Source organism: Pelmatolapia mariae, linkage group LG7 (genome assembly GCF_036321145.2).
Source record: "Pelmatolapia mariae isolate MD_Pm_ZW linkage group LG7, Pm_UMD_F_2, whole genome shotgun sequence".
Lineage (NCBI taxonomy): Eukaryota > Metazoa > Chordata > Actinopteri > Cichliformes > Cichlidae > Pelmatolapia > Pelmatolapia mariae.
The window spans coordinates 45,748,097-45,771,675 of record NC_086233.1 but is presented as its reverse complement, the minus strand read 5'-3'; the positions used below and the strand labels follow the sequence as shown (position 1 = coordinate 45,771,675).

At 42.4% G+C, this 23,579-nt stretch overlaps 1 protein-coding gene across 2 annotated transcripts in view; it reads left to right on the top strand.

The window, feature by feature from the left end:
- Positions 1 to 19,420, top strand: part of mon2 (MON2 homolog, regulator of endosome-to-Golgi trafficking) — a 34,910-nt gene extending 15,490 nt beyond the window's left edge. Inside the window, exons 14-35 of one of the 2 annotated variants that reach the window (XM_063479265.2) lie at positions 1,943 to 2,124; positions 2,755 to 2,867; positions 3,745 to 3,849; positions 4,119 to 4,199; positions 4,301 to 4,374; positions 4,604 to 4,694; positions 4,840 to 4,941; positions 6,374 to 6,484; positions 8,289 to 8,464; positions 8,736 to 8,898; positions 9,495 to 9,788; positions 9,890 to 10,088; positions 10,262 to 10,905; positions 11,257 to 11,400; positions 12,381 to 12,398; positions 12,978 to 13,106; positions 15,364 to 15,554; positions 15,632 to 15,692; positions 15,784 to 15,907; positions 16,134 to 16,341; positions 17,457 to 17,539; positions 17,978 to 19,420. In XM_063479265.2, coding sequence (XP_063335335.1) covers positions 1,943 to 2,124; positions 2,755 to 2,867; positions 3,745 to 3,849; positions 4,119 to 4,199; positions 4,301 to 4,374; positions 4,604 to 4,694; positions 4,840 to 4,941; positions 6,374 to 6,484; positions 8,289 to 8,464; positions 8,736 to 8,898; positions 9,495 to 9,788; positions 9,890 to 10,088; positions 10,262 to 10,905; positions 11,257 to 11,400; positions 12,381 to 12,398; positions 12,978 to 13,106; positions 15,364 to 15,554; positions 15,632 to 15,692; positions 15,784 to 15,907; positions 16,134 to 16,341; positions 17,457 to 17,539; positions 17,978 to 18,141 — 3,457 coding nt within the window. In that variant the 3' untranslated portion in view covers positions 18,142 to 19,420. The remainder of the gene's footprint in view (positions 1 to 1,942; positions 2,125 to 2,754; positions 2,868 to 3,744; positions 3,850 to 4,118; positions 4,200 to 4,300; positions 4,375 to 4,603; positions 4,695 to 4,839; positions 4,942 to 6,373; positions 6,485 to 8,288; positions 8,465 to 8,735; positions 8,899 to 9,494; positions 9,789 to 9,889; positions 10,089 to 10,261; positions 10,906 to 11,256; positions 11,401 to 12,380; positions 12,399 to 12,977; positions 13,107 to 15,363; positions 15,555 to 15,631; positions 15,693 to 15,783; positions 15,908 to 16,133; positions 16,342 to 17,456; positions 17,540 to 17,977) is intronic. The other variant, XM_063479266.2, reaches the window with a different exon arrangement.
- Positions 19,421 to 23,579: the final 4,159 nt, after the last annotated feature.

The following is a 23,579-nucleotide window of genomic DNA, read 5'->3' as shown; positions in this document are numbered from 1 at the left end:
TGAAACAGACATTATGATGTTGTAGTTATTAATTAATATTAATAATAGCTCTGTGTCCAACATAACAACCCTCAGGTCAGTGGCTTAGAGTTTAATGGCCTATTTATTTTTTTTATCGGCTTGTGTTTTTATATTTTTAAATAGTCATGCAATTTAATTAAAACAATATTTTAGATGATTTCACTTAAAAAATGGAAAACGATACAGAAGCCTTGAAATTAATATGGCGTGACCATATTATGGTCTCTAATGCGGTCACGTTCCCCTTTAGACACTTCTCTGTTAGCTGCAGGTATCGCTCCCATGTTAAATAGGACGGCTGCCCTCAGCTTTCATCGAGCTGTATAATTTAACCAGTCTGGTATCTGGTGTCAGACTAAGTTAGCTCTTCATCTGCATATTGTAATGCAACTTGTGCACATTTTTCACGGTGTAAAACAAAGAGCGGTGGATGCAGCTACAGAGTTTGCTTTTCTTCAGTTTGTTGATCAGGTGGTTTGATGCAGGACTCCCGCTCACTTTTTTCCAGTTAAGGTTTTAATGGTGATCAGATGTTTTGGTGCTGCTGTTTTGTATGCTAGAAACATGTTTTCTTTTACTCTGAGTTCACCGTCTCAGTAATGGCTCTGCCTATTTACTGTTCACAGCGTGTAACGCTGTAGACTCTGGCTCTGACATTAAACTTTGCCAGCATCACCATCACTGCTTCTGTTGTGTTATCAGTGTTTTTGCTGAAAAACTGGAGGCTGCCTGGACTTAGGGTTGTCAGACCTTTTTTTTCATACGCTGCTCCTAAATATGTTTGTAGTGCAGGGTCTGTTTTAAGTCGCAAATGTGGGTTTAAACGAAACGAATTAAACAAAGTATAGAAGCATTCGTGCCGAGAATTTTCAATAATCAAATTATATGAATTACTCGATAAATCGTTGCACCCCAGAATTATTAGTCCCCCTGATGCCAACATCATTTTTTGCTGGTCCCCACAGCATAATATTCCTAGCACTGTGTTTCACTGTGGGGATCGAGTTCTTGTGGTTGTAGGTTTCTCCCTTCTTTCTCCAAACATAAGCAGCGTCTCTGTGGCCAAAGAGCTCTAGTTTTATCTCACCTGATCAAAGGATGCACTTCCAGTCCAGGTTGTCCTCAGCATACTTCAGTGTCTGTTCTTCCTGTGTTTTTCTTGGTCTGCAACCTCTCAGCCCATCGCTGTGCAGTATTCTAGTGATTCACTAAGTCACTAGCAGTTGTGACTTTAGACACATTTGTCACTAGTTTTCTTTCCAGCCTTTGAAATATTTAGCTTCCTGCCTCTGTCAGGCTCTGTGGCTCTCTTTGAATTTCTTAATGATACTTCTCACTACAGTTCTTGAAACTTGGAGATGCTGTGATAGCTTTCTATATCCACCTCCTGCTTTGTGAGCATTAGCAATTCTTTTTCTCGAGTCTAAAGAGATTTCTTGTTTTTGACATGATGCTTTCTCAAGTGACAGCTCAAACAGTGTGTCAGTTGGAAGAAAACCCTTAGTTTTAACTTGAGTTTACAAGTTTTGAGCATTACAAAGTTAAAACACATCATTGCAAAGGTCAGCTTTTCAGCTGCTAATAACACAAACTCTGCTCATTTTTATTATTGTGTGCAAACAGAAATAATTGATGGTTTGTAAAGAAGACTAATTTGTTTAGACATGCTATGTTGAAAAGTCTTCACTTGGTCATAAAAGTACTTTGAAAGAAATTCAAATTTCATTGCCGGGTTTAATAATTTTGCCTTTATCTATACATATCCTATCATGTTCTAATAATGAATAAAGGTCTGATATAGCCTTGGCAGCATTTCTTAGGATATAAATATTAAATTGGACAATAAGGAATACAATCTGCAGTGTGTTATGTTTCACTTTTCTGTCCTCTTTCTTCCTTTTCGCACGTCTTGCGTGTTCAGCACTGATGAGACAGCGACTGAGAACATCTTGAAAGCAGAGCTGACCATGGCCTCGCTATGTGGCCGTCTTGGCCTGGTGACACCTCGTGATGCCTTTATAACAGCCATCTGCAAGGCCTCTCTGCCCCCACACTACGCCCTAACTGTCCTCAGCAGCAACGCTGCCACCCTCTCCAGCAAAGGTGGGTGACTGAGAATGCCATCTAAAGATAAATACAAAACACATTTTTAAGGGAACTCAAGTTTCATATAACCCCTATTTTTGTTGTACAAGTATGTCAGGCATGTAGTTATTCACTTGTACACACCAAGAAATGCAAGAGAAAATACATGTTTTATACTGCAAACCATTAAAAGTCCCCATGTAAAGCCCTGAGGGATGGCCTCTGGTCACATGTGTTTAATGAGCAGGTCTAATCTCCCACATGGGTAAGATGTGCTCAACATGTAAACTGTTGGCACTCTGCCTGTCCCTGTTCTCCTGCTCTTGTTGCATTAATCCATAAGTTTTCACTGTGGCTTCTAATTAGACACACCAAGGAGAATGTGCCTGGGGAACGTAGGCGTCCACACACAGCTGCTCTAAAGCCGGCCGCTCAGACTCTCACTATTTGCATATCAGCTTGTAGAGATAAAGCCGGCAAATTGGGTCTTGACTCAACGATGGGATGTTTGTCTTGGAGTTAATTAAGAGAGCTTTTCTTGCATGTTGTAAGCTTGCTACAAAATCCCCTCAAAAACCTTGACTCCTGTACGTGTGCGCGTGTGTATCAATATGTTTGCATGGGTGCGTGTGTGTGTTTTCTCCACAGCTTATTCAATCCAGGGCCAGAATGTGCAGATTATCAGCCCCTCCAGTGAATCTCATCAGCAGGTGGTGGCTGTGGGGCAGCCACTAACTGCCCAGCCCCAGGGCACTGTTGTGGTAAGGACACACACATTTGGAAGACTTGGTGGTTACTTACTCGATAAGTGTAACAGATTTTCACATTTTAATTTGTGTAGCAGTTTTCCCAAAACAAAGCTCACAAGTGTATTTTATCAAAACAAGTTAGATTAACAATAATTTTCCATAATGGAGACAATTGCAGCGGAGCTCTTGCTGTTGGGCAGGTTAAATCCAGATAAGGCAGGAAAACCGCTTTTCCACAATAAAGAAATAAACAAATAGCAGCAGTTTTTGATGGGCTCCAAACAATCAAGTTAAAAAAATAAAGTTTCATACATCTAACACTGAACTATGAGTTAAGTAAAAGTAAATGGTTTTAATTTGTTGGTACTTGAAGGTTTCAGTAAATAAATATGTTCAAAATCTCTGTAAAAAAAACAAAACAAAAAAACCCCAGCTTAAAAACAGGTAATACTGCTTAACTATATTTCTCGCCAGTATCAATGTGCATAGTAGAGTATATTCCAATATTGACTATGTGAAATAAGATGCTTTTCTTTGTCAGGGCCTCGTTCAGGTCGGCAGTTCTTAATAGATGCGGGACATGGATGCTTGTGCGCTGAAATGTTTCTTGAGGGCAAAAAGATTTGAAAGTACCTGCACAGTGACCTCGATCCTGACCTGGAATAATCATGCGGAGTTTAAAGTTTTCCCTATAGTAATGTTAGCATATTGTTTTCATTTCCTTTGCTTTTACACTACGTTTCCGCCACCTTCTTTTTGTTAACACACTTTTCATTGCCTGTGGTGAGACGGAATACTGTCATAATAACTTCTTCTATAGAGGCGACTCACTTGGTAATATACAGTGTGCTTTAGAATTGACTGTAACGTTACTCTCTCCCTCTTTTAGCTGACTGCCAAAAACATCCAGTGTATGCGAACCCTGCTCAACTTGGCTCACTGCCACGGAGCCGTGCTGGGCACCTCCTGGCAGCTGGTACTGGCTACCCTCCAGGTACTACAACCACCTACAGCCACACACATATGTACACACTCTCATGTAATTAGACGTCACATACAAATCCATTTCATGTATAAATGCACAAAACTGTTCTTGCACTCTCTGCATTGTGCTTTATGCACCTCCCAGAGAGAAAGTGGAATCACTCTTAGCACATTTACATAAAAATACATGTCTTTCAGCATGTTGGTGTACTTTTTCAAGACCTGATATGAACTTTTTTTTTTTCTTCAACTCTCCTTCACCTTCTGTTTTTCTCCCAGCACTTAGTATGGATCCTCGGGCTTAAGCCAGGCGTGGGTGGTGCCTTGAAGCCTGGTCGAGCAGTGGAGGGCCCCAGTACGGTCAGTGTTTTTTATAACCCTTGTATTGCACATTATGTTTCCCAGCTCATTGCTGAAGGTGATGGGCTTACATGCTAATCGTGTGTCTCCAACCTAAACAGGTGCTGACCACAGCAGTGATGACAGACCTGCCTGTTATCTCCAACATCCTGTCCAGACTGTTCGAGAGCTCTCAGTAAGGATCAGTGTGCCTGAGCATATGTAGATACTTTACTTACTTACCTGATGATCTTAAAATGGATATATACAATAAACATTTGTTAATAAATATGACTGGGAAGGAGCACAGTATTTTCTTAGAGAGATAGGCTAGTGTTGCCTGTTGCAAAATCAGAATTTTAAGTTATTAATGCTAAGCAGAATAAGCACATGTTATCTGAAATAAGTATTTTTCTGTCATCTAGGTACCTGGATGATGTGTCCCTGCATCACCTGATCAATGCTCTCTGTTCCCTCTCCCTGGAAGCGATGGAAATGGCTTATGGAAACAGCAAGGTAAACGGTTTCTCTAGTTGACTGATGTTTAGGAAGAGATTTGAGTTTGATTCAAATCTTATAAGGAACTTGTGCTTCTGTGAAACATATCCACTGTTTTATTTTGGGTTTTTTACACCTTCTGTTTTGTGTTATGTTTTTTCAGGAGCCGTCTCTGTTTGCAGTCGCCAAGCTGCTTGAAACTGGTTTGGTCAACATGGATCGCATAGAGATCCTGTGGAGACCACTGACAGGCCACTTATTGGAGGTAATGACTACTTAGAACAGAAGCCTACACGTATATTTCATATTAAATGAGGTACAGTCTATTTTTCCTGTACCTCTTTGATCAAATATTGCATCATTTTAGCTTAATAAATAATTGTACCTGTTAAATTGGTACTCAAGGTAAAGTCTTTGTCTTTGGAAATGTAGATTAATTATGTAGACATGAGTTTATGTAGTAGCTTAGACCAAAAAATGTCTTCTTTTTTTTTTTGTTAAATAAACTATACAGGATTTAATCGCAGTGAATGGTGGTATTAGGTTTGTTTTTCCAGTACATATTTGTCTTAATACCACCAAATTTCCACTATACTGCTTACTATTCCTTAGTGTTATATACCCAGAGTAAAACCTGTATGTTGTGGTAAATAATGCAGAACATAAGTCATATCAACCAGCAAGATGACCTATCATTTCACAAGCAGTAATGCAATATATGGACCGATATGAGCGATAAACTGCGTTTTTTTTAAAGTCATTTCTTCAGCTGTCATCAGAAAATCCCTGCTATGTATCTGTAAACATCTGTGTTTTGAGGTTTTCGTCACATTTTCTCTATCTCCTTTTTCTTTTGCACACCCGTTTGTTTTGCAGAAGGTAAGTTCAGATCCTCTCCTCAGTAAACACTGACTTTCCCATCTCTCCTTCCCTCTCTGCCTCTTGGTTCCAATCAGTTTTTTTTTTTTTTTTGCTCCCTCTCAATCAGACATAAACATGCTGGAGCTGAGAGGTCGCTATGCCACAGTGTGTCCACAACGTGTTTGTGCTGTTATCAGTGTTTGATCCTACATTATTTTGCAAAGCTTTTTCAGTGTGAATTCCTGATTTGTCTCAAAGTAGAATCCAAAGCTGCAAACTGGCAAAAACGTGCTTAGATAAAATGCTGAATATCTTTCTTTGCGACTTTGTCTACTATTCATACAGATAACGATAATAATGAAAAATGTGCGGCTTTAAGTAGATACTTAAAGCCGCACAGTATACAAAAGGGTGCACATGGATCATCTGGGTTTTGAAGCAGTAAATCTCGAGAATCGAGAAGTCTGATGCCATAAAAGTAGAAGATTTGTTTGACAAAGATAAACAAAGATGGCTGATTTGGAACACAGAAAACACGGAAATGTTTTCTCTCAGATTCTTCAGGTTTTGTACCACATAGTGTACTTTTCTTTGCTCAGCCTGGTCTCTCCATGTGTATCTATGCTTTCATGATTACACTGTCTAGCACAGCATAATCTGTTGTCACAGGGGGATCCCAGTCTCTATCACACAGTCTGTGGTTTATTTCACCGACTTGTTTCACACCCACCCACTGTGAAAACTGCTGGGAAACGCTGTTCTGAACCGCCTGTGCATCAGATCTGTCATTGCGCCTGTTTGTGTCTGCATTTGTCCGTAAATGTTGTGTCCTGCAGGTCTGCCAGCATCCAAACTCCAGAATGAGAGAATGGGGAGCCGAGGCACTGACAGCACTTATCAAAGCTGGGCTTGCCTACAAACACGATCCTCCACTGGCCCAAAATCAGGTAGGCAACGACACGATGGGTTATTTAGAAGAAAAAAACAAAACAAAGACGAAAGCAAACATGCACTTATCAGACATAAGATTACAACCATTGATAGGAAGTGAATAATGCTGATTATCTTTTCAGCGTGGCACCTGTTAGTGGGTGGGATGTATCAAGGAGCAAATGCACATTTTGTCCTCAAAGTTGATGCATTAGAAGCAGGAAAAATGGGCAAGCGTGAGAATGTGAGTGAGTTTCAAAAGGGTCAACCTCTGATGGCTAGATGACTGGGTCAGACCATCTGCAAAAATGGAGCTCCTGTGGGCTGTTCCTAGTCTGCTGTGGTCAGTATCTATCAAAAGTGTTCCAATGAAGGAATAGTGGTGAACCAGCACCAGGGTCTCAGGCGGCCGAGACTCACTGAGTGAACTGGCCCGTTAGGTCAGATCAGACAGACGAGCTACTGTAGCTCAAATTGGTCAAAAAAAGTTAATGCTGGTTCTGGTAGAAAGGTGCCAGAATACACAGAGCATCACAGTTTGTTGTTTCTGGGGTTGCATAGCTGCAGACCAGTCTGGGTGCCCATGCTGACCCCATCCACCACTGAAAGCACCAACAATGGACACATGAGCATTGGAACTGGCCCATGGAGCAGTGGAAGAAGGTGCCCCGGTCTGATGAATCCTGTTTTCTTTTACATCACGTGGATGGCTGGGCGTGTGAGCGTCGCCTACCTGGGGAACTCCTGGCACCATGGAAGAAGGCAAGCCTGCGGAGGCAGTGCGATGCTTTGGGCAATGTTCTGTTGGGAAACCTTGGGTCCTGCCATCCATGTGGATGCTACTTTGACATATAACACCTGCCAAAGAATCTTGCAGACCACACACATCCTTTCATAGGAAACAGTATTCCCTGATAGCTGTGGCCTCTTTCAGGAGGATAATGTGCCCTGCCACAAAGCAAAAAAGGTTCAGGAATGTTTTGAAAAGAACAGGTTTCAGGTGTTTACTTGACCTCCAAGTTCTGTCGATCTCAGTCAAATCGAGCATTTGTTGGATGTTCTAGACAAACAAGTCCAATCAGGACTTAAAGGATATGTTGCTAACATCTTGGTGCCAGATACCAAAGCACACCTTCAGGGGTCTAGTGGAGTCTATAGCTCGATGGTCAGGGCTGTTTTGCCAGGAAAAGGGGGACCAACACAATATTTGGGCAGATGGTCATAATGTTATGCCTGATCGGCATACTGCAGAATGTGTATGAATAACACAATACTTGCCTGTATATGATGCTGATGTTCATCCTGTAAGCCACGACAGAAAGATAGAAAGGTCACTTTATCTTGTCATTAATAAACACAATCTGTGACCTTAACCTTGGTGAGACTGATAACAAGCCTTATCTAAAACAGGGTGTGTGGAGGTTATATGAATAATAAAAATGACAGCCAATGAAACAATATTTTTAAAGCATTTCCTTGCATGTGGACAAGCTTTTACTACTTCATGTTGTTATTGCCAAGCAAATTACTAAGCATAATGACTCATCATCAAACCACTGCGTTTGAAAATTCAGTAAGCCTTAATCTTTTCATTTTCAAACATGCAGAGTTAAAAAGTTTAATGCCAATTAGGAAAAAATGTCCAAACACATTTTTCTTTAAACAGTTTGTACTTCACCCATTTACCCTTCCAATATGTATGTTATACGTAGCTTTAATAAAGGCACCACATTCTACTCTTTTAAAATTTAAAATACAAATTTATGAATAGAAAACTTTACAGGTAAGTTGATCACTGTCTCCCTTTTCTTGATCCCTAAGCGGCTGCAGCTTCTATTGCTGAACCCCCTGAAGGAGTTGTCCAACGTGCTGCACGCAGACATCCGGCAGAAACAGCTCGAGTGTGTCCTGCAGATCCTGCAGAGTCAGGGCGACAGCCTGGGGCCTGGTTGGCCCCTCGTATTGGGTGTTATAGGAGCCATTCGCAATGATCAAGGGTAAGAGCGTAATTGAGGGGGAGATTTTTGTCTCCACCAAGGAGGTGGGTGGGTGTCTGTCTGTCTGTCTGTATGTATATTAAAAAAAAATCTATGCAAAGAAATAATACTATTACTATTATGCAATGCTATTCCCGGAAGAGTAAATGATGCCCAGAGAGTGAGCTGCCTGTGTGAAAATAAATCATTACAAAAGAGATTTTATGTCCACAGTTACACTGCACATAGTTAATGAAACTAATGCGTGCCGCATGTCTTGTTCCTTCATTAGTGAGTCATTGATCCGAACCGCCTTCCAGTGCCTGCAGTTGGTGGTGACAGACTTCCTTCCCACCATGCCTTGCACGTGCCTCCAGATTGTAGTGGATGTAGCTGGCAGCTTTGGCCTTCAGAACCAGGAGCTCAACATCAGCCTCACGTCCATCGGCTTACTGGTACGATTACAGATGTGTACAGCTGTGGTAGTTATTATAAAGGATTATCAGTCAGACTTTTTTTTTTTTTTCATGCTTTGCTGTCAGATGGTACCTGTAATTAAACAATCAAGTAAGTTTTTTGAGAGTCCACTAGCAGAGTAATGTGATGTAACTGGTGAATTAGCAAGTGCGATTGTAACTGTGAAGGAGAAGCAGGACGACTCTTGGTTGCGAAGGAGTGACAGGTGGCCCACGGCTTTACTTTTCAAACACTAGTTTTCAAATAGAAACCCGGTGTTTTAATATGATCAAACAATTGCAGTTCCCCACCTTTTTATTTTTTATTTATTTAATTTTTTTTGTCGTATTATTTTCTTCTAACTCAACAGTCTTCTAATAACATTAGATAGACACTTTATGCAGGATTCAGGACATACAAAACCTGTTATTGATCTGTGGTTTGCCAGATTATTTCTCTTGGAGTGTGCCAGTTCCTGTGAGATTACTTTATGGTAATGGATAGCAAAACTATCAGAAGCATCTTACTGCTTTCTCTCTCTAATTTATACCCCCACTTCGGGTTTTTTTTTTTTCCTTCTTCTTCTTACCCACAGTGGAACATTTCAGACTACTTCTTCCAAAGGGGAGAAGCCATCACACAGGAGCTAGAGAGGGAGGAGGAAGCGCTGCAGAAACAGGCCCAGGAGAAAGGAGAGACCCTCAACAGGCCGTTCCACCCCGCCCCTCCCTTTGACTGCCTGTGGCTGTGTCTGTATGCCAAGCTTGGGGAGCTGTGCGTTGACCCGCGGCCTGCTGTGCGTAAGAGCGCCGGCCAGACGTTGTTCTCCACTATTGCTGCCCACGGAACCCTGCTCCAGCAGCCAACGTGGCACATTGTGGTGTGGAAGGTACAATCCCAGAAACGTCTCCATATAAGATGGAAAAAGAAAAACACGAAAAAATGTAAAATTTGACAGTACGTGATTGTTTTGTCACTCGTCACCTCCAGGTCCTGTTCCAGCTGCTCGACTGTGTAAGAACGTCCTCCACCACAGCAGACAAGGAGAAGATCGAGTCAGGCGGTGGGAACATCCTTATCCATCACTCGCGCGACACAGCCGAGAAACAGTGGGCGGAGACGTGGGTGCTGACGCTAGCGGGCGTGGCGCGCATTTTCAACACAAGGCGGTATCTCCTTCAGCAGCTAGGTGAGCCCACACGTGATGCTCTGTGACATTCAGCAGATTGCAGTTGGTGCATTTCTGCTTCAACACCTGTCAATATGTTCTGAGCCATTAATGCTCAGGACGTCTTTGAAAATGGTGTCAAATATCAGAGCGCTAATGTTTCCACGCTGCCATCTTCTGCTGTGTATCTGCAGGTGATTTTTTTGAGGCCTGGGAGGTGCTGTTGAACCATATTCAGTCAGCTGCCCTCAGCAAAAACAATGAGGTCTCCCTGGCTGCCCTGAAGAGCTTTCAGGAAATCCTTCAGATCGTTACACCTGTTAAAGACTCGGACAAAGCGGGCGACGCACTTGCTGCAATGGGCGTCCCTCCAGTGCTCATTGACCCGCTGTCAGCATCCGGTCCTGGCAGACCCCTGGTGCGTTCAGATTCACTACTGGAACGGTTGACACGGTACAACGGAGCTGAGCTGCAGGCGCCCCCGCCAGGGGAGGAGTCGGCCTTGGAGGACTCGGCACTGTGGTGGTCTGCATGGAACACGTGGTATCGAATGGGAACGGACAGCACGAGACCACCTACTGGCCCAACAGAGAAGCTCTCTTTTATCCCCAGCCAGCCCTTCCTCACAGCATTAATCCAGATTTTTCCAGCACTCTACCAGCACATCAAAGCCAACTTCAGTATGGAGGATCTAAAAAAGCTAGGGGTCATCCTTCATGGGGCTGTTTCCGTGCCTATCAGCAGCGATGCCTCACCCTTCATCCTCCCCTCATACACTGAGGCAGTGCTCACCAACCTGCAGGAAGCCGTGCTCACCGCTCTGGATGTTTTGCAGAAGGTGGGAGAAGGAATATTGCCACTGGTAAAGCTTTTAGCAGTTTGATGTGAGGTGGTTTGTGCTACAGTGTAGCATCAAGATAAGAGCGGGGTCATGTGTGCAATGTAATCATCATCTGTTCAAATCCAGCAGGAGGTCCCATGTTGCATCTCGTTCTTTCCTTATTAATTACTCTAGCTTTTTCAGCATGCTTACCAAACATAGGCCCTTTCAGTTTAAAGTTAATTCCTCCCAGTTCGTTTCTATTCAGCCCAGGAAAGAAAAGAAAGTGTCAGTCTGCTAAATTGTGCAATATGCAGTCCTGTGGTGGAAGTCAGCAGTGTTTGTTCCTCCCTTCCCTCCCTGCTGCAGGCCATCTGTGTGGGCACGGAGAACCTGCAGGTCATGTACCCGGCCATCTTCGAACAGCTGCTCCTTTTTGTGGAGTTCTCCTGCAAGCCGCCTCAGTACGGCAGGATGGAAACCAAACACGTGGCCAATGCCAAATACAACCAGGTAGGAAATGAAAAACGGACACCTAAATATTTGGTTTTCATTGCAGTTTATTTGCTTTTACAGTTTGTTTCATTAGACTGTTGGATGACGCACATTGTTATTCACCCACTTCTCTTCAGCCATTCTCAATAAGATCATATCTGTTCTTTGATGCTCGTGATGTCCCCCTTCCACTCCCTCTGCCGTCAGTCTTGTCCTTATGAAGCTTCTGTCACGGCTCTTCATGAAATTGACAGATTGTTCTCGACCCCCATTAGAAGCCCCAAACCATTCCTTCCTCAAATTCCTTCCCTCATGATTCATCTTGCTGGGAGGTTGCCAGAGAAATGCTTCAGTCTAGCACAGTTCATAGTCATTTAAAAAAGGAAAAAAGTAAGTGTTTCCAAGGCACCCAGTAATGTTGAGCAAGACTATTGAAGTCACAAAAACAGAATTTTTAAATGAGTCTGCCATCAGAGTCATCTTAATCCTTGCTGTTCTGGAAACCTGGAAGTTCTGGAAACGCGTAGCTCAAGCAGATGTTATTCCTGCACAGAAATCCTGAAAGGTGTCTCGATCAAATACTGAACGACTGATGGAGTCGGTCTAAATCCTGACTCTGCCTGTTTTAAATCTTGGCTGTGTGTCCGTCCTGCATTCGAGGTACAGCAAACTGGACATTTGTGTTGATCTGAGTCTGTTTAAATTGTTTAAGTTAGATGGTCAAACAAAATTCTCACCCAGCCAAACACCATTATGGGTGGTCTTTTTATTGCCTTCTTGGCTTTTATTCAGTCCTGATGTCAGATTGCCTCAAATGTCCTCAGTGCTGCTGGGAGGTTGTTTTGTTTTGTTTTCCCCTCTTTTCCCTCGGCCCAGATTTTGGGATCTCGTTTAGCTGAGAGACGCACTTTAGATTTCATACAACTATAAAACATCGGTTTAATTTCAATCTTGTCTCATTCTGTTTCTTCGAACTACTCACTGGATAACCATTTTAGATCCAGCTGTTTGCGCCGGTGAGTGTCATCATCTCTCTCACCCCCACTCCCCCTCTCTGTAATTGTACTAAGCTGTGCTGAATGGTGATGACCTACCCTCTGCGGTAGATGAGATATCACTCCGCATGGTAGGCTCTCGCGTCTCATCTGCGTCTCTCACTCACTCCATGCTCCCCTCTTTCTCTGCCTGTCACTAACTGGTGGTTTTGCCTCTGTGTGCACAGCCCCACCTCCCTCTGTGGAGTTCATTTTCAGTTGATTTTGTGACTTTTGATGGTTTTATTTTGTTTTTTTTGTTCATATGCATACTTGTGGCTCTGTTTTCTATTTCCTAAAGACACACTTTGTAGAATAAAATCTTTAGTTTGGCTGTAACATTTCAGTTGTGGTACTGTAAACCTAACAAAGCTTGAAGCCGACTAATAGCGACTGCAGTTTAAAAAATAAAATGGCGTGTTACTTGCGTACTTATGCAAAGTGTGTCTTTTTTTTTTTTTTTAAACAAATGCTTTCACTGTGGCGCTGCCAAGAGGCGAGCATAATGCCCATTCCTGTTTTGTTTGGTTTTCTTTTGTTAAATCTTCTTTACCCCTACAGGCAGAATGGGTTGCCTTAAACTATGTGCCCTTTGCTGAGCGCTCCTTGGAGGTGGTGGTGGACCTGTACCATAAAACAGCCTGCCACAAAGCTGTCATCAATGAAAAAGTTCTGCAGAATATCATTAAGGTATTTATCCCTGGGTGGTGTGCTTGCTGTTGGTGATGGTGAGAAAGAGTAAATGTTTGATGTGTTTTATCACTGTTCCTGTTTAGTGCAGCGAAATTTACTGTTGATCTGCTTTCTGATGACCACCCATTTATGTTTGAACCCTGCATATTCATCCAGTGTGGAATATCACGATTTCATTTTAACCTCCTAAGACCCGAACTCTTTCATGGCATGTATTTTAAATTTCTCTTTGCTATTTGGGCTAATTGGGACCCGATGAATGTAAAAACAAAGAATTACCAGATTTTTTTTAAAAATTTATTTATTTATTTATTTTTTACCTGATTTTTGTTTCTGAGAAAAATTAGATCCACGCATGAGGACATTCACTTTAAATTTCAATAGAACAGTTGCAGTATAATGTATTTGTTTAGCTACGTAAAGCACTGCTGTGTGAATATTCCTTAAGGCTGCTACAATTGTTGTTTTTAAAAGAACAATGAATAAACTGGCTGTTTGCATCTGAAACAACTTTCTTTATTAGACCTGAAGACCTGCTCAACCTTTTTAGGATTTTAAACTAGCAAACAAGTTGGTGTGAAAATTTAGAAAATTCAGTTTACAAAAATGGGTGGAGGAACATAACTTTAGTAGTATGCGATACGCCTCTTCAGTTTTGAAATCGTTTGTTAATTCTGAGAGACCTCCAGCCTCTGGGCAGATTTTACTTGATTGCCCTTTGACCTCACTGTATTGATCGTAATATTGGGTTCATACTGTACATTAGCAGGCAGATGCAAAGTGTTCCCAGTATTTTCAAAACTTTTTTCTAAATTCAGTCCATCAAACACTAAAGGATACTGTCAGTCAGTGTTGGGAAGGTTACTTTTAAAATGTATTCCACTGCAGATTACAGAATACATGCCCCAAAATGTATTTTGTAACGTATTCCGTTACGTTACTCAGTGACAGTAACGTATTCTGAATACTTTGGATTACTTAATATATTATCATGCTTTTTACAACTACATGAATGTACTATTGCTGTGTGATTTATTACGATTACTGAAGGTCCGCGGCTCCGAACCGTAGTAAAGGGACCTCTGGCTAATACGTCGGGTTCCGTGTCGGGCTCGTAGCCGAAAACTAGCTTTACTTTGTTGTCTGGGTCAACTTTGCTAGCGAGAGACAGAGAGAGGCGTTGAAAGGCTGCTCCAACGGAACTTATTGTTTCGGAGGAAAACACGAACACGGTGTACAGTCGAGTCTTAATAGCTTACTTACAACTGGGCTCGTCAGGCACTCTTCTTGGCTGCAGTGGTTATTATTATATTTACATGCTTCCAGCTCCCGTTTTTGCTCGATGACAACTTGTACTTTCCCACTCTCCTTTTTCTCCCTCCTCGCTCACAGACACATAACGGGTATGGCAGTCCATTCTCCCTGCAGCACGGACTACACTGCCCATGAGGCTACATTCTTTAGCGCTATGCCTGTAGCATTCTGCCTATTAGCTTAGCACAACAACAACAACAACAACAACAAAAAGGCGCTCTCTCACCCAGGAAGCACACAGAGAGAGTGCGCGTCACCCTGTAACCATGGCAACCGTAACGCTGCCGCCTGGAACAACAGAACAACAGCACAAACAAAACCCAAACACTCCTGACCCGCGACAATATGAAACAGGAAAATACCGCCGTGTAATCCATTTATTTCAACAAAGTAACTGTATTCTAAATACCACCTTTTTAAACGGTAACTGTAACGGAATACAGTTACTCATATTTTGTATTTTAAATACGTAATGGCGGTACATGTATTCCGTTACTCCCCAACACTGCTGTCAGTGTAAGCTATCAAAAAGGCTCAACTTATCTCAAATCTGCCACTCTTCCTTTTCCCCCCTACTTCTGACACCTGTGTTTAACTGCTCTTTTCTTCTCAGTGAATTTTTAGAAACCCAAAACTGAAATGAGTCAGTTTATCAGAGAGATGCTCAAGAAGCAAGGCACTGGTATTTGTGAAATGTCATTGTAGGGAGCGCCAAGCTGCTCTTGGAAAAAAGATGACTTTGTTAAAATGTCGGTGGCTGACTTTCTCACGAGGTTGATGAGGCATCTTTACATTCTCCACTTATATTAACTCTGTCTGTTTTTTGTCTAAAAGGAAGAGGGGTGAAAGTTTTTCGTGCACCGCTGTAGAGATTAATTTTAAGTGGTCCTTTGTGTTTCAATCTCATGAGCTTTTTTTTGTTTTGTTTTTTGCCTTCAAGACTTTAAGAATGCCCTTGAGTCTGAAGTACGCCTGTCCGTCAGAGAGCACCTGGAAGCTCGCTGTGTCGTCTCTGCTCAAGGTGCTGTCCATTGGACTACCGGTGGCACGGCAGCATGCCTCATCTGGGAAGTTTGACACTATGTGGCCAGAGTTGGCCAATGCCTTTGAAGACTTTCTTTTCACCAAAAGGTAGAGATTCCCCCCACCCCCATGCTTATTGTGCAACTTTCAGAGGTTCTAAGCAGAAAACTGTTGTTCTGTTACAGTACTCCTCCAGATAACCTGTCTATCCAGGAATTTCAGAAGAATGAAGCCATCGATGTAGAGGTACATGCTTGTTTCTAGACTCTGATAATATATCCCCAAATAGTTTGCAGGTTTTTCCCAAGTTTGCATCATTGTTCCCTCTTCATTTTAGGTGGTCCAGCTGATCAGCACAGAAATCTTACCATTTGCCAATTTCATCCCCAAAGACTTTGTTGGCCAGATTATGGCCATGCTGAATAAAGGATCCATTCACTCACAGTCTCCCTCATTCACAGGTAATATATGGATCTGGCAGCTAAGTTGCTTTGGCTTTAGCAGTTGTGTATTCCTGAAACTAGCGCAACAGCATGCTGGCCAAGTGTTGGAATCATAATTTAGGTCCTTGGTTTGTTGCCAGAGTCTTTCTTGCGGCTTATCAGTAACAACTGTGCATGTGTTGAGCCGTACAGCCAAACCCTGTCAGTCCCTCTCACTGTCAATCGAAAATAATTCTTCCAACAGAGGCAGAGATAGATGTGCGGATGAGAGAGGAGTTTTCCAAAGTGTGTTTTGAGACACTGCTGCAGTTTTCCTTCAGCAACAAGGTTTCCACCCCGCAGGAGGGTTACATCTCTCGTATGGCGCTCTCCGTGCTCCTCAAGAGGTCCCAGGATGTTCTCCGACGATACGTAGAGGACGAGAGGTTGAGTGGACGCTGCCCATTACCAAGGTACCCAGCCACCATAGGTATCTATTTGTGTGTGCTCTTTTAGCGTGTGTTGTTTTACACATTTTCCAAGAGGCCATCAATTCTGATGACTGTAATGCTACACTTTAACCACTGGGAGATTTAGCAAATGCAAAACCAAGACCAGCCCTGGCTTCATTTAGCTCTTATTTCCCTTTCTAAACAATGTAAAACTGCCATACTTCTACCACATTTCTCCAAGACTCAGTGGAAGTTAAAGATGCCCATGGGTAAACTGCACCACAAGCAGAGAAAATAACAAAGGGAGAGAGGGGAGAAGTAAAATATATTCTTATGTCTTCTGTATAAATACAAAGTTGGTTAAATAAAAAGGACCTGAAATAAAACAGTACATGCAGAGCTTAATAAATCTATTAGAGCATCTATCAAAACACAAATATCTCAGAAATCTGTCTAACACTTACTTAAAACCAAAAATTCCTGAATTCATTTTTTTCAATTTTGAGCCGGCACACTGGACAACTTTGAAAAGTCAGAAATTAATCAAGTGTAACATTCAGCCACTAAGTAAATAACTGTAATATCACATCTTAATCAAAAATAATGATTTACTTTACCATTTTTTTCTGCTTTTGCTGTAAAACTGAAGTTTGAAGATTCATGGAGAACAACAATAATTATATTTTAACATTAAAAATATTTTTATTTAAAGAGTTCCTGGTTCTTTCTTACCAGGTTTAAGCAGTGTAGCCATTCTCCTCTCACCCTTTGCATTTTCACCCAGAGAACTGTCGCTCATTGGATGTTTTCTCTTTTCAGACTGTCCTCTGTAAACTCTACAAGTGGTTTCATGAGAAAATCCCAGCAGATCAGCAGCTTCTGTAATACTCAGACCAGCCCGTTTAGCACCAACAATCACAGTTCTGCAGCACTATATACATATGAACAGTATTAACAGAGAAAAAAAAATATAAAATGTACAAATATACAAACCAGTGTAAAAAGTAGATATGTAATAAATAGTGTTATGTATATACATGATTGTTATTGGTTCTCCCCCTCGCTGTTTGCCTCTTCCACTTTTCTCCTACTGCCGTGCCTTTGTAGCTAAGCAAGGCCTTTGTTTTTCATTTTAGGCAACAAGTGACAGAGATTATCTTTGTCTTGAAAGCTATCAGCACTTTGATGGACTCCCTGAAAAAAACACAGCCAGAGAATGGTGAGTATCAAACTATAAAAATGGATAAATAAGTCTTGGAAAGATAAGAAAGGAAAAAAAAAAAGACAAAAAATACAAAAATGCCACCATATCTGTCATTTGAGATAAATGTATCAGAGTACATTCGGGACTGTTTCAGATGCATTTTCTGCCCATTCTTTGTATCATTGCTTGTGTTTCTGGCAAGGTCAGTTAGAAAGAAAAAACAATTTCCTATAACCGCAGAAGATTCTAGGTAAGACATGGTGAAATGGTGTTTTTGAAGTGCCCTTCCGCATATTTGGATTACATCGCCCTTTGCTCGATAAAATTCCTACAGGCACAGGGAAATACAGTTTTGCTCTGAATAAATTGCTTCTTTGATTGTTTTCTATTCACAACTCATATTCCCTTCCTTCTTCCCTCCTTTTCTGATATTCTCTCATTTACTTCCTGCAGTGGATGGCAACACGTGGGCTCAGGTGATCGCCCTGTACCCCACACTGGTCGAGTGCATTACGTGCTCATCGTCTGAGGTGAGCTCAGCCCTGAAGGAGGCCCTGGGGCCCTTTAAAGACTTTATGCAGCCACCCGTCTCCAAAGTCCAGAACGGAGAGTCCTGACCAGGCTCGCTCGCAACCCGGCATTTTTTTGTTTAGTTTTTTTGGTCTTCTTTCTAAGTGAAGAAATCCCGAAGGTGTCTTCTCGACTTGACTCATGCACTTCACAAGTGCACGGATGTGAACTCTACGGTGACATGAAGCAACCCACGGTGAATAGCGATATCGAGGCTGCCTCAGACTACACCATTGACCCCAACCTTCATGCACATTTTCATATGCTTTTCATGTGAGCTGATAATGGGCCAGCCCCCCCCCCCCCCCCCCCCCCGCTTTCACACTCATATAGACTGGCTGCACTTGCCTGTTAACTACAGAGAATTAAAAAAACAAAAAAACAACGGCAGTGTTGCCTCTGGGTTTAGTTTTTGTTCTCCTGAAGAGACTGCATCAGTGTACAGTGTGTGGTGAAAGTGTTGATGATGTTATAAAGAGAAAAATGCAAAAAACCAACAAAAAACTGGGGCTTTACTGATCTTAAAAAGAAATGAACATTTAATCTTTTGCAACATTTTCAACAGTGAGGATTTTATGCAAGAAAACAAATCTTACTGTAACATTCCATGTCATCTTTAGCCAGCCATCGGAGAAGGGATGTATGTGTCTGTGTAAAATAAATGGGACAATTCTACAAACAGCTCTTGAGTGTGCTCGATTAAAGTGCATGTAATGAAAATGCAGCTTCCTAGAAGCCCAGATATACCACTTTGTACACAAATGATATTTCTGAGTCATCCTGGTTTGAGACCTTTGGCCTGTAAATGGATGGTGTTGATGTCTAAAGGCCTTGTGTTGTCTTTGTAGCCCTCTATCAAAGACTGTATATAAAAGAAGACAGTCACTGTAATTTGTAAAGTCAGATTTGGAAGTTTTTTGAAATGAGACACGACAGGTGAGACGTGGATTTGACTGAAACCAGTGAGGAGGTGGTGACCTGCCAGTTACATCGACACTTCTTTGACTTGCATCGGTGCTCTGTTTTACAGTGTTTTAAATTGGAACATAATTTGCCTAAATTGTGTGAAGCTAGCAATGAATATCATAGAATAACAAGATAAAATCTGTACTCATAACTCATAAATCAAGTTGAGCAAATATAAGAGAAGCATTTGGGTTTCTTTTAAATGTAGAGTTGCCTCCTGCTGGCTATTAGAAAGAATCCATAAGCCACAGTTTTCAGACCTGTGACTATATCAATCTTTTACAGTGGCTTGCAAAAGTATTCGGCCCCCTTGAGCTTTTCCACATTTTGTCACATTACAGCCACAAACATGAATCAATTTTATTGGAATTCCACGTGAAAGACTAATACAAAGTGGTGTACACGTGAGAAGTGGAACGAAAATCATACATGATTCCAAACATTTTTTACAAATAAATAACTGAAAAGTGGGGTGTGCGTAATTATTCAGCCCCCTGAGTCAATACTTTGTAGAACCACCTTTTGCTGCAATTACAGCTGCCAGTCTTTTAGGATATGTCTCTACCAGCTTTGCACATCTAGAGACTGAAATCCTTGCCCATTCTTCTTTGCAAAACAGCTCCACAACTGCCCTGTGATGGCCTCTGAGGTTGTCTAAGAGAATATTGGGAGCAACAACACCATGAAGTCCAAAGAACACACCAGACAGGTCAGGGATAAAGTTATTGAGAAATTTAAAGCGGGCTTAGGCTACAAAAAGATTTCCCAAGCCTTGAACATCCCACGGAGCACTGTTCAAGCGATCATTCAGAAATGGAAGGAGTATGGCACAACTGTAAACCTACCAAGACAAGGCCGTCCACCTAAACTCACAGGCCGAACAAGGAGAGCGCTGATCAGAAATGCAGCCAAGAGGCCCATGGTGACTCTGGACGAGCTGCAGAGATCTACAGCTCAGGTGGGGGAATCTGTCCATAGGACAACTATTAGTCGTGCACTGCACAAAGTTGGCCTTTATGGAAGAGTGGCAAGAAGAAAGCCATTGTTAACAGAAAACCATAAGAAGTCCCGTTTGCAGTTCGCCACAAGCCATGTGGGGGACACAGCAAACATGTGGAAGAAGGTGCTCTGGTCAGATGAGACCAAAATGGAACTTTTTGGCCAAAATGCAAAATGCTATGTGTGGCGGAAAACTAACACTGCACATCACTCTGAACACACCATCCCCACTGTCAAATATGGTGGTGGCAGATTCATGCTCTGGGGGTGCTTCTCTTCAGCAGGGACAGGGAAGCTGGTCAGAGTTGATGGGAAGATGGATGGAGCCAAATACAGGGCAATCTTGGAAGAAAACCTCTTGGAGTCTGCAAAAGACTTGAGACTGGGGCGGAGGTTCACCTTCCAGCAGGACAACGACCCTAAACATAAAGCCAGGACAACAATGGAATGGTTTAAAACAAAACATATCCATGTGTTAGAATGGCCCAGTCAAAGTCCAGATCTAAATCCAATCGAGAATCTGTGGCAAGATCTGAAAACTGCTGTTCACGAACGCTGTCCATCTAATCTGACTGAGCTGGAGCTGTTTTGCAAAGAAGAATGGGAAAGGATTTCAGTCTCTGGATGTGCAACGCTGGTAGAGACATACCCTAAAAGACTGGCAGCTGTAATTGCAGCAAAAGGTGGTTCTACAAAGTATTGACTCAGGGGGCTGAATAATTATGCACACCCCACTTTGCAGTTATTTATTTGTAAAAAATGTTTGGAATCATGTATGATTTTCGTTCCACTTCTCACGTGTACACCACTTTGTATTGGTCTTTCACGTGGAATTCCAATAAAACTGATTCATGTTTGTGGCTGTAATGTGACAAAATGTGGAAAAGTTCAAGGGGGCCGAATACTTTTGCAAGCCACTGTATATACAGTCTGTGGCGTCCTTATACGTATATAGAACTCATCTGATAATAGCCAAATAACAGCCTGGCATGTAGGGAACAAGCTTGTTTAACTAAATAAATTACTGGTTTCAGGAGAAAAGCTCACATTTGAAAATGAGACCCTGAGGTATTTTTCTCTATCGCCTGACCTATTACAGACAAAATTAGGAGAAAAATAATGAGCAGTTTGACTGTCATATTGCAATATGGTCAACACTTTATTTAATTTTTTATACGTAGGTCATGTCTAAATATCTATTATTAACCTTTTTTTTTTAACACTGATAATTCTTTACACCATCCCATTATAGCATCTTTTACAGTGACTGTACTTATTTAACATATCAATACAAATGCTTTTTCTTTTTGAGCATTGAGAGTCGTGATGTGTGTATTCTGTACAGCAGGTGGGGTTATAGTTTTTTGCAGAGGCATCTTAGACACAAAAATATTAAAACAGTTTCAGTCACCCATGAATTTACAAACCAAACCACCATTACATTAAAGATGGACCCCACTGCTGTCTCTCAACGTGCTCCTGGGGGTCCTCAAGCCCTAGCTTGGGATTATGCAGTGGGTCATATGAGGGGAAAGGACCTTTTTGTGGTTTGCACTGAACACGCGGAGGAAGAAGGAGGAGGAGAGAAAAGGGGAGTAAGTCTGCTTGGGCGGGGTTTCCCTCTTATTTCAAGTCTGCACAGAAGAAGAGCGAAGCGGGAGAGAGGACGGAGCGTCTTCGGCTGCGTGGGAATGTTGCTTTCGTCGGCGAAGCGGGGCATTTCTGTCCCTTTACGGTATTTTTGTACTGTTTCTGTCTTCGTTTTCATCTTATTACCACGTACTGGCTGAGGTAGTAGTTTGTGCTGTTGGTTGGGTTGAGACACTGCCCGCTATGGAGATGACTGCGCAAGCTACTGCCTTGCTAGTGCTGGTGCCTCCACTCCAGCCGAAGGAGAGAGGGAGAGGAAAAAAGCCCAGCTCCCAGCGCTGTTAGACGGTTTTTCCAGGTAATGCACACCTAGCTATGTAGGCTAGCCTTTCGTGGTGTATTTGAAGCTGTAATTTAAACAAGGACATCTGCCTACCGTTGATTTCTAAGCTGAAGCAGTTTAATTGCTGTATCATGTTTTTTTTTCTTCTTCTTCTAATAAAATAGTCAATGACTGTGGGGAGGGGGGAGCACTTTTGTCGATGTATTTTTAATATTTATTGTGTGAAATTTGAATTATTTTTGGAGAATGGGTGAGAAATCTGGCATGTGTAGTAATATAATTAGCGAGTTTAAAAAAAAAAAAAAGCACTTTTTTTTCTTTCTTTTTTAAAGATGCACGAGGAAGTGTGTATGCTATAGATTTGCAGAGTTTTCTGCCACCTCGGGCGGAGTGGGCTATGTAGGAAGCATGTAGGTCAACAGTACTGTTGCTATGAGGAGAGCAGTGACGTGGCTGCTGCTGCCCACAGAGGTGTCCTACAGTACATCTGCTCTGATGCACACAAGCTGGCTTTATGGCTCTCCCCGGACTTCTTTGTTAATAAGAATGCATACCACCATGCTGTGTGTGCTTCTCCTGCACATGAACATCTCTCATATATAAAAGCAGAGCATAAACGTGCACTGTGTTCTCCCTGTATTCTGCCTATCATGCTAAATCTGAATGGTGAACCTCTGTGGTGTCCACATACAGTCACACCACATGATCCGGACCCCCCCCCCCCCCCCCCCCCAAAACCCACCCCCACACACAGTCTGTTGAGCAGCGGTGTCCTCGCGGGTGTCGGTCATGCCTTGCGAGTTAACCTTTGAAATCCTCCCTCAGCTGCCCAGCAGCATCTGGCTCTGCTCTGTAACACATCACTATGAGCCGTCAGGGGTCTCGTGATTGGGGTGTGGACCAGAATGGGTAATGAGCTTTGATTGGCTTGCAGCCTGGTTCGATTAACCCCCACCCCACCACCCTCTCCACACATCCTGAGATGAGAGCAAGCCACTCATTCAGTCGGCTGTCTGACTTGAAGATTGAATTCTGCTTTGACCTTCCAAGAAGACTCCCCATGAAATATTTATGAGTTCACGCTGGATCGTGTGCTATGATAGAGTTATGTTCTTCCTGGGCCACAGTTCTGCCCACTAGCATCTGTGCTGACATTACACAATAAATTCTACGCCGGCTACTCGCTGTAGACACACGTAGGTTGTAAAGTAGGAGCGCCTTGTGTTTGCAAAAGCCTCTGACTGGTAAATGGAGCACAGTGGAGAGGTGCAGTTATCAGGCCCGCGGAGCAGAGGTCCTACAGGCTTGCGTTGCATATATTCAAATAACTCCCCCATGTAAGAAATGCAAGTAATCCAGCCTGGAGGGCAAAACCAAACATCATTTATCATATCCTGACTGTAAAGGGAGCCGGTCTATGGATCACTGAGCAACACAGAGGCAGCCTACAGTGTGTCCTTCTCATCCATCTTATGCTGAAGCTCTCATTTGAGCCGGGCTGCAGATAAATCATACTTCAGGCAGCCGAAGCCCTAAAGCAGTAAATTACAGTCCCCTTTGTGGAAAGTCTGCCAGCTCAGATGGGTA